The sequence below is a fragment of the Molothrus ater genome, chromosome 2 (assembly GCF_012460135.2).
Source record: "Molothrus ater isolate BHLD 08-10-18 breed brown headed cowbird chromosome 2, BPBGC_Mater_1.1, whole genome shotgun sequence".
Lineage (NCBI taxonomy): Eukaryota > Metazoa > Chordata > Aves > Passeriformes > Icteridae > Molothrus > Molothrus ater.
The window spans coordinates 89,686,866-89,697,519 of NC_050479.2; the positions used below are offsets into that span (position 1 = coordinate 89,686,866).

Consider the following 10,654-nt stretch of genomic DNA (forward strand, 5'->3'; position numbering starts at 1 on the left):
TGTAAACAGTGTATGCGTTATTTCTTCAGAAGCTAAGCAATTAATTTTTTTCTTTCCTTTTTGTTGGTTTGGTTGATTGGTGTGGTTTGATTTTGTGTGGAGAGAGTGGTGTTGGGGTTGTTTGTGTTGTTGATGTTGTTGTTTGGCTGCCATGTGGTAGCTAGCATCACTTTTGTTGTGCAAGAGCGTGCAGACAAAGAGATTGTCATGGGTTAGATCTGTCACATACACCTTTCCCTTCACTGTAGAGAAAATCTGGTCCACCCAGCTCTCAGCATGTGAGCACACTCAGTGTAGCCCTATCCTGCACCAGTAACCAAATCTGAAACTAATTCATCCAGACACTTTCTCCTTTTAGACTCAAGTCCCAACAAAAAATGGAGCGTTTCCATTCAATCTTGAGAAAGCTGTGCTTGAGATAAGGAATTACAGCAAGCATTAGATTTTGCCAAGAAAGAATGTACCTTTCTTGGCAGAAGTTCAGACTCTAGAGCCACAGCCATTCCAATAACATCCTTTTGCCAGTCTCTCCACTTGCTTTTCTAAAACCTTGCTTTTTGGAAACTTGAAAGAACTTTGTACAGTCTGGATTATTCTTCAGTCCGTGAGCAGTCTCAGATTTCCACAGGGTAAGAGTATGTTCTAGGAGGAGGTCAGCTGTAGTACCTGCTGTGCTGTGACTTATTGTCCTGGTATCCTGCTCAATTTTTTGCTTTTCCTCCTGATTTCAGGGACAGCATCTGCTGACATTCTTTGCCCATTTGCCCAGTGGAAAATTCCTCTCTGTCTCCCAGTATTTCTAGTATGCAAAGGCAATACTGAGGTCCTTGAAGAGTTAGTTTTGATTGAATCTGTTTTCTCTGCATAAAAAGGGCATCATTCTAAACTTATTTGCTCCCCTGCCTTGACTCCCCTCAGCTTCTGCTGAGTATAACTTGCAAAACTCAGAATTAACAGAAATGTGGGCCTAAAGCACCATGTGGAGAGGAGCTTCACACAAGGCTATCAGGCTGAATCATAGATTACTGAGCTACAGGTGGCTGTGTTCAGTCGTTGGTAATGACAGACATCCCGAGACAAACATTTTCCTTCATCCCTGCTTCTTTTCTGTCCCTGCATGAATCTATTAAAAGAGTTGGTATCTGCTGAGGAAGCACAGTCAAAGCAGCAGGGAAGCACAAATAACCTGTGAATCATTTCTTCAGAGCCAGTTTTAATGGCTGATATCCTTGTGTGCTGTAAGGTCACACATGCGAGTGGAATAATGAAAGTGTAGGCGAGAGGTGCTCTGAGCTACTAATGCTTTCTTTCCAGTCTCCTCCTCTTCCATTGTCCTTTTCACAGTACTGTGTTGGAGCTGGGGATGGGGAGAATCCATTGGCCCCTTCATTCATGGAATGTGCATGGATTTAAACTCCGTGCTTTAAAGGTAAAGAGCTCTGCTGCAGTCCAGCATGCAAGCTGACTTGAGTTTCAGCTGTATAAACAGGAAACAGAGAATAGCATAGGTAGGAGAAGGAGATGAGGGGAGAAAGCAGGAGCTAGAAGAGTTTACAGGATGGAATCAACAGTCCATAAAGATGAGTACAGTATTTTATTTCTACTTTCAGTAAGTCTCCATGAGTAGCTACCAATCAAAGAATTCCTATAACTCTTCAGACTTTTCCAGCTCCAAAATCCAGGGATGTTTGTTACCTTCCTGTGCACATCACAGCACTTACTCCATTGATTTGAGTGATGTTCTACCCAGTGTCACCGATGAGGAACTGCATGAGCTCAGAGAAAAAGTCTACGGAGTCCTTGTCATGTCATCAATATCAGCCAACAGTAAATACCCAGGAAAGAAAGTGTTCTTCCCCAGAATACTTTCTTAGCATGTAGAAGGGTGCCAAATGTGATGTCATTAATAACCCTGGAAGGATGCGACTTCTGTATGTGTCCAGTCTATTTTTTTTTTTTTCAGCGTAAACTGTTAATGTCCATAGCATCCTTCAACAAAGAGGTTCACAGCAGAAAAATACAGCACAAAAAGAACCACCTTCTTTGTTCATCAAGCTTGATGCTTTAAAATTTCCAAATTTTGTTCTACAGTTAAATTCTCTGTGTCTTTTCCCTTCCTTTTTGCAGGCAATTGACAAGTATTGCCGAGTTAGTGGTGGCTTTTCTGGTGTCAAGGATGTGTATTCCTCATCTCCTACATACGATGATGTACAGCAGAGCTTTTTCCTTGCTGAAACTTTGAAGTAAGTCCTTTTCACTTCTGCATCTTTCTGTAAAAACTCACATCTAAATTCTAGAAGATGCTCCACAGGTAGCTAAAGGAGACAAAGACTGATTTTGAGTATTAGGAGCACCAAATAGAACAGAAAACAGGTCCTGAAAATGGCAGGTTTTGTGTCTAATTCAGGCATCACAGCATGTTTCACTGGGAAAAAGGGACTCCAAGTTCATGTGTCTAAGGGGATAGTGTGGCTATTCTATCCTGCTGGCTTCTTACCAAATTCCTCCAGGTAATCACAATACTTTGTTGCCTCATGTTACCATTATAAAAAGGAAGTCAGCCACTGCTACCTCCTCTGCTGTCTTCTTTAATTTTATTTCACTTACTCCTCCAAGTTCATTTTCTGGAGACTAAAAGCAGTGGTCCCAAAGAGAGAGGCAGCAGTTTCAAACAGGTCAGGGCAGAGAAACAGTACCTCTCCAGGAGCTGATGGTATATGATTGATCTGCCTATAAAAGCCAAATAAGAGAATGAAATCTGCTCCTAAGGGACTTCTGTGGTGGCAAGGCTGACTTTTGATGTATCACCAGTATCCTGTCTGCATCTTAAATAATCACAAGGAGATATGAAAATTCACTGATACATCATTCAGCAACTGGATATATTATAGTGCAAGCATTGCAGATGGTGGCATTTCTAGGAAAGAACTCAGAAATTTTTACTGACTTCTGGTTTGGAGCATTTCCTGCTTGTGGAACAAAATGAAGGTTTATTAAAGAGCTGAATATTAGATGTTTTTGACATTTATGCAATTGGCATAGCCCAAACCAGAAACTGGTTTCACAATGAGATAGCCCAAATGAAAATAAAGACAGAAGGATTGGGTATGTCCTGAGGAAAATGAAGATGTTCCTCAGAAGTGGGGCATAAAATATGTCTTAAGCAATACCTGCTGTATGTAGTCTTTTCTGCTATTGATGATTACTTCTGCATATTAATTCCTCTCAAATTCAAATTTGGTAACTGTCCCAAATATGCTTTGTTGCTGCTTGGATACTTCAATCATCAGAGATGCACAGCAAATTTGAGAGTTTTGAGCAGTACCTGGCATGAAGGTACCTGTTGAGTGGGAAGGACCAAGATGGAGAAATAGGTTGCTTAAGTTATTCAAAGGAAAAGTGTGAATCAAATGAGGAAGGTGAGTTTGAGTAAGATGAAATATTGCTGCTGTGGTGAGAAAGAGCTTGGAGAGCTGCAGCAGCAGAGAGCGAGGCAGAAGTATTGAGGAAAGGAAAGGCCTGATGCTTTAAAGACAAATGAAGAGTGTGGAGAAGGAAACAAGATATGTGTGACAAAACTGAATCATGTCTGCAAGAAATTCTTATCTTTAACAGTAAATAGATGAGGAAGGAAAGAAAAAGTAGGGCTCCGCTGACTAGATTGTGGATAGAGCTGGCAAATAAAGGCAGCAGAAGAATTGATCAGGCAGTGACAAGGGCTGAAAGCAGCAGACACTCCCAGTGTCTGCTGGAGAGAGAGCGAAGGAGCAGCAGAACAAGTGTGCACATTCTGGATGTGGCAGAGTCCACTAATGGGAATGACACCCTTTCCTTGTCAAGTGCAGCAAGGAGCTGTCTTTTTCTGGATGGCAGGAAAGCAAGCAGGAGGTGAGAGATCCTGTACACACACGCTGTTGTGCTTGCACTCACACAGCCAGGTGTTCTGTAACAAGGGAAATGTTGTTTGAGTTTTAGCTGTTGTGTTAGGGACTTTGACAGATCCCTACTACCAGTATGTCCTACAGAGTTACAGCACAGCCACAGTCAAAGTGTGCATTAAGAAAAAAGGAACAACAAATACTTTTTCTCTGCATATGTCCAGTAATCCTTATTTTGTTACATGCTTCGTGTCCTCTGCATTTTATTATAATGTACAACATCTGTGAAAACCCTCTGCACAATCTATTGTCCCATTTCCTCTCACCAGAAGCTGAACCAGCTTCCAGAATGGTGATGACAAATCAGATACCTGACATGGTTGAGTAGCTTCTCCTGTGATGCCATGAAATCTTTGATTTGGATTAAAGAGGCTTAGTCATTTCCAAGTGGGTTTCCTCCATTAAGAAAAGCTTTTTGACAACTTCTTCTCTGCTCTCTTGTCCCCAAAATACTTGTGGTTGGGGTCTTGATGTTTGTTTTACACTGCAGGTCTTTGAAGGGAGACTCGAAAAGCAAAAGTTTCTTGGAAAGATTAAAATGTTGTCTTTATAACAACTTTTCATTGAAGGCCTTGATCGTAATAAAAATGACTGCAGATCATCATAATAGGAAAGGTTGGATGTGTGCTGTATAAAGATTGAAAGCAAGTAATTTGCTTATAGCTGTAGCTGCTGAGCTGTGAGGCCTGAAGATGGTCTCTTGCTCCTGCCTGCCTGTGCTCTGCTTTAATACCCATGTTTTTCATCTCTGTCTTGTTGTCCAGGTATTTGTATCTGCTTTTCTCCAATGATGATCTTCTACCATTAGACAACTGGGTTTTTAACACAGAAGCTCATCCTCTGCCTGTTTTACATTTAGCCAACACCACACTGTCAGGAAATCCTGCATATCGATAAAAACAGCTCTATGAAGAGGAAGAGAGACTGTTTTCAGCTCTGTTTTGTTTACATGGACCACTTGAGACTTTAGCAGGAGGGGAGACAGACAGACACTTGGTAAACCTAGACCCCCGAGTCAAGCAAGTATTGGCATGGGAAATGAAGCTCTTCAACATATAAATAAGTTAAAAGTTCTGTTTTATACATGACCAAAACACCTGAGTGTGATTTTTGCAGGACGGAGATTTCACATGCTTTGAACCCTGGCAAGACATGGAATCTACAGATAATATTAATGCAGCAGCACGAGAAAGAAGAGGCTTTCCCATCCAGGGAAAGGAACTTGCTGCTTGCTGTTGCAAGGAACAACACACAGTCACCTCTTCAGATTGGGTGGGTTCCAAATACCTAGGTTTTCTTTTCCTTTCTTTTTTTCTTTTTTTCAAAATGTTTTATGATGGCATGAACAAAGCAACACCACTGCACCAGCAGCATCAGGATTTTAATTTCTTTCTGTACCTGTCTGAATTTTCTAAGGAGCATCTGTCCAGACTGGCAGCCATTCTCAGAGCCTCTTATCTGTTAGACCTAAAGTACAAAAAATATTGCCTCCTCATTTTCCCTTTTCAGAATAATGCTAATATCCAAAAAAGAAAAAAACAATTAGTAAGCATTTGGTTTGTAGTTCACTGTCAGCAGAGTGGGCTTAGTTCATTTGGCAAGCTCAGTCACAGTCTGGAGCGTATCACAGGAGTAGGAAGGAGCCTAAGTTTCCCTTCCTCACTAATTATGTCACATGAAAAAAACCATTCTGCTCTTAGTCCTGGTTCTTTTAGCTAAATAAAAAGAGATGACAACATGAGCATAATTGTTTCCTTATTTACATAGGAGGATACAGTATATGAAACTATAAGAAGCTCCCTTTGAGCTAAGCAGTGAGAGCTTGCTGCTCTGTATTTTTGTACACAATCTGTTACATTTCATTCTTTGGATACTATTCACAGAACCTTCTTTGCAGGTAAATGGGTGTCTGACAGAAGCCTAAAACTGCCTTTGATTTACTTTACAAAAATTGCTTTTCTTCTGGGTGCTGAAGTACAAATTCAACATGATCTTTGGAAGCAGCCTAAAATCTCTTATATGTGACTGGAAAAAGAAACTGAAGAGTCTCTTCTTTCATTAATTTATTATGCTGCTAAATGCATGGGGTATTTTCAAGTACTTCGTGGCTGGGCTGGATAGTATCCCTTAAATGGAGTATTTTTTAGTCTCCATTTATTTGCTAAAAAAAGTTTCATCTTTCCAGATTTTTTATCTTTTCAGTTTTGTCTTCCTCAATCTCTTTTACTGTTGTTCAGAATAATTACAGCTCAGACTATTCTTTTTATTCCCCTATATAGTTCTCAGATCTTTTTGCCATGGTGACTGGCTCCTTTGCTGACAAACGGCCTGCGGGTTTCCCTCCTAATTAATGCACAGGTTGAGTCTTTAAAAAATCTTGATGATGTTTTTTACTGAAGCAAGTGGGAGAACTCTTCAGTGAGCTACAGCAGTACAGCATCAGATTTAAAGGGAGTGAGTGCTATTTTCCCTCCTCAAAAATGTTTTTATATGAAGTTTTTAAAAAAAAAACTTTGCTCCTTATCGTATTATATTACATCTGACTGTAGAGTTTCCCCCCAAAATTACTCTTCATTTGTCTGTGTCACTAACTTAGACATAGAAATCATCATATGATCTCAAGTAAAAATGCTGTCAGATGCTTTTTTCCCAGACAGTTACTTTAATTTAAGAGGAAGAAAACATGGGGCTTGGGAAAAGTTTGAGTCTCAGTGCTTGTACCTTAATACCAGTTACTTTGTTACTGTAATTTGCAGCAGTATTCTAAAAATAATTTGAGAACTTATAAAGTAATCGGTATAGTAAATAATACTGATTTCAGTAATTGTTTATTTAAAATTAGAAGTAGCTTAATAAATGGATTCTTTTTACTGGCCCCACATTAATTTATTTTTCTAATTATTATTCAGTGACTTACTGAAGAACTAGTAATTTTTCATTTTCCCAAGTTCAGATATGCTGTGTTTTCAAATTGTTTTTCTGATCCTATGAGAACCGTTATTAGTTTAAAACTGCACTCGATTGCCTTGTTCTCCTACATGTCTCTGGGTATATAGAAGAAAGAGGAAAAGCAGACCTTTCTGTTAAGAAAGAAAGAAAGAATTAAAAATAATAAAAGCACTTTCTGCCCCATAGACCTGTCCCTGCACTCCTCCTGATAAATGCAGGTGTAGAATGGCTGCCAGTCTGTTCAGAGAAATGTCAAGGAGTCCCAGAAACAGCAAACTTGCTTCTTCTCCTCCATCCCCCTCTTGTGAATTAAAGAGGAACCCTTCAAATTTTCAAACTTCTCCATGAGTCCCATTGGGTTAACTTATTGCCACAAGAATGCCTGAATTGAAGACTAAGCCATTTCACGTGGCTTATGTGTTCTTCTCAAAGAAGATGTACAGTACTGCTATTTCTTCTTTGTGTAGATAAGCAGCAGAAACCAAATAAAGAACATTTGTTTATTATTTCCCAGTTACCCTAATAACAGTCACTTTATTCTCTATCACTCTTTAAAATACCAACTGGCTTTTTCCTCCAGAAGCTAATGATGTGCAGAGTCTATCAAAACCAATGCATTTTAAGGACTAATTGCTGTTTCTTTCATAAATTTCATCCTGAGATTTCCTAGATCAAGCAGAGTTGGGAGGTTATGGGTTCTGGCCAAGGTACATGCTTAATTACCAAGCACCACAGATACTGAAACTTCAGACTGAAGTGATGTGCCCTCCTTCTGAGTCCTTCACAGAAAAGTAGGTTCTGATCTGCAAAATGGCATTTTGTGCAACCCAAAGTTCAGACTGTTTTCCCTCTGGGTACATAAGGTACAGTAGAATGTTGCCATTTCATTCTGTTGCTGCTGTCTTACTTTCTTGAAGATAAGAGTGTAAATTTAAGCACAAAAATGACTTTTTAGTCCTAGCTGTTTCTGAGTCTTGCACTGTACTCTCTAACAAAACAATCCTCATTTTCTCTAGGTAGCTGTCCCATTTTACAACTTCTACAATACCCTCTTCCCTTACAGAATAAAATAAAACCCAGAAAATCATGTGCATTTCTGGCACACTGCATTTGGGCAAGAGCCTGGAAATCCCGAAATTGTCTATTTCCTGTTTGCATGCAGTCAAAACAAGGATGTATGGTTCTTTTCCTAATCCAAGCCTCAAACTTGCCTGTTGGTTGGGATCTGCCAGCAGTACTTTTTTTTCTAACAAGTAGAGCTTGACTTTTCAGAGGCCAGATTTCTGCAGGTTCCATTAACAACCCTGGAGCTGTGCATGTCCCGCAGTCAAGAAGTCAAATTCTTAGCATTGTCCTCTAAACAAAAAAAAACCCTTGAAGGATATTCTGAGTGTTAATTTTGTTGCACAATATAGTCCTTCAAACTGAATGTTCAAGGAAAGTAAAGAAAGTAGAAAGTGCCCTGGAGTAGAAGGAAGAGCAAGTAGTTCCATGTGCCAGTCACACCTTTGCTGTTCCTTCAGCTCTCTGCTTCACATTTGTGTATCACTGTGTTCTAGCTCCCAAGCACTGACACATTCCCTCACAGTATTTTACAAGATTTGAATATTTCCTGGGCTCTAAAAGGTGACAATAATTACACACTCCCTGTAATGCCATCCTTTAAGGTTAGAGGTGCACTCCCTAAGCAAAGCCCTGTTGGTATTTACACTACTGAGCCTAGCTCGTGTTTATAAGGGGACAAATAAGAAACAGGCTTCTTGATACCAGAGAAAAATGAAAGCAAGCTCTTGATCCATGCTGTAGTTGGGAGATCCCTTCACCCTGAGTAAGACATCCCTCTTTTACTCCTTGAATTTTGAGAAAAGTCTTCTGACTCAAGAGTTTGAGTTGCCATACAAAGAGGAAGCCCAGGCTCTTTTGCAAGTTGTGTGCAAGCTGTAGCAGAGAAGATAAGCACGAGCTGCTTCAGCTGTCAGCGCCTTCTAACAAACTGCTCTGTAATTGCCCAGGAAAGTTGGGAACCACCAAAGTCAGAGGAGACAGCCTGACCTGTTACAGTGAATTGTTGCCTTTAATCCTAATTGCTTGGTGGAAGTTGGATTTGCATTCTGCCTTTATTCTTGCTTTGTCTAAAACTGACAGATTTTTTTTTCCTCCAAAATTATAAAAGGGCAAAAATCTATCTTCTGATGTGGAAACCTTCTGCCTCTGACCTGGAATCCTGCATATGTACTTTTTACAGATTAAAAAATAATATTGTATATAAAAAAGATTGAATAAAGAATGTCTTTAAGTGAAAAGAGTGGTTTTTGTCCTTTGCCTCCAAAAGCAGCATGCTGTAGCACTGAAGTGTGAAGCTGACCCTATTCCAAAGGCGTGGTGGTGCTGCAACTTTTCTTTCTGCTGCAGCTCTACTAGGGACTTTGTCAACTTAAACATGTATCAAAACTCCTTGTTGCTTGTTGCAAAATTAAACCCCTGTACCTTGTACTTGCTTCTGACAGGTCCCTGTAGTGCTCAGATGGCTCTCAAGATGCAGCTTCCTGCACAACACTTTGAGGCTGTTCCTGGGTGTCGTTGTGAAAGCCACCAAACCTCATAAAAGTTTGAGATTTCTCCCCATTTCTCAAATTGTGTGAAAGTGGCTAAAACGTTCAAAGATCCTTTTAGATGAGGGTAAAGGGTCAGGCAGACAAGCAGTGGTACTAAATTATTAAGCCACCAGGTTAAACCCCCAGCTTTTCTTGAGACTGCAGTAGCCACTGAGTTGGGCAATAACGTCTGTCTGTCCATTCCTCTGCTGTCTGGGAAATGGAAAAAGTTTCCAATTAAGTGTTATTCACAGGGAAACTGGTATGGGGAAATGGCTTCAACTGAGCTTGTTTTCCCCCTGCACCTTGAAATTCTCTGGAACTGCTGCTGTAGCTCTGTTTTTTCCAGTACAGCCTATGAATAACCAGATTTGCTTTCTGTTTCACATTAACTGTAGATAATCCTTTCTGTCTGACATCACCCATGTTGCTCATACATGGTACCTTGTTTTCAGGATGCAATGATCATAAGAGGAAATTACCTCCAAAGTGCCATAACTGAGTGCAACACCTGGCCCCTGGTGTACTGCCATGCCATCCACCTTGAGATCCAGTTTTTCATCCATGTGCTGCTCCATAGCTTCTTGCACTGGCACTTTCATGCTGCGCCCAGCTCCCAAAACTGCAGCGTTGCTTCTGAAGCAGCAGCTTTTGCATCCCTTGATCTCCCTGTGGTGTCCTCAGGCCCTGAGCCACCTCACTGGGATTCACTTGCTGTAGCAAGGTGTGTCCTGTCCTTTGTGGTTGCACTGCATTGTCTGTGCCTCTTCAACAGTGAAGTGCTTCCCGCCTCTGCTTCCACCTCCTCTGAAACAGAAGTTCTTTTGCATGTTCTCTGCCCAAGGGATATATATAGGGAATATCCTCTTTTATCTCTCCACTGGCACTCTGCCTGCATGTCACCCACTCCCCTCCCTTCCCTTGCAGACTCTGTGATTGTGTGTGCTCCTTCCTGGAGACCATGTGCCTTTCCTATGCATATTAATTAGTTGTATTTAAAAATCCTGAAATTAATCCTTTAATGGGTTATTTTTAGCCTTTGTCTTGTAGCTCTGGGAGCTGGCTTCTCTCAGTGCAAAGTCATAGGCTTTCTGTGGGCTTTGGAAAGGAAGCATTACTCTATCTGTGCTGGCTCACATGTGGGATGTGTGAAGGCTGGTGATGGTGTTTTTT

At 40.6% G+C, this 10,654-nt stretch overlaps 1 protein-coding gene across 1 annotated transcript in view; it reads left to right on the top strand.

Annotated features, from left to right (window-relative positions):
• The window catches only part of MAN1A2 (mannosidase alpha class 1A member 2), a 134,187-nt gene extending 124,997 nt beyond the window's left edge, over window positions 1–9,190 (top strand). Inside the window, 2 exon segments of the mRNA XM_036379366.2 lie at window positions 2,128–2,243; window positions 4,703–9,190. Of these exon segments, the coding sequence (XP_036235259.1) occupies window positions 2,128–2,243; window positions 4,703–4,835 (249 nt within the window). The 3' untranslated portion in view covers window positions 4,836–9,190.
• The last annotated feature ends 1,464 nt before the right edge of the window (window positions 9,191–10,654 follow it).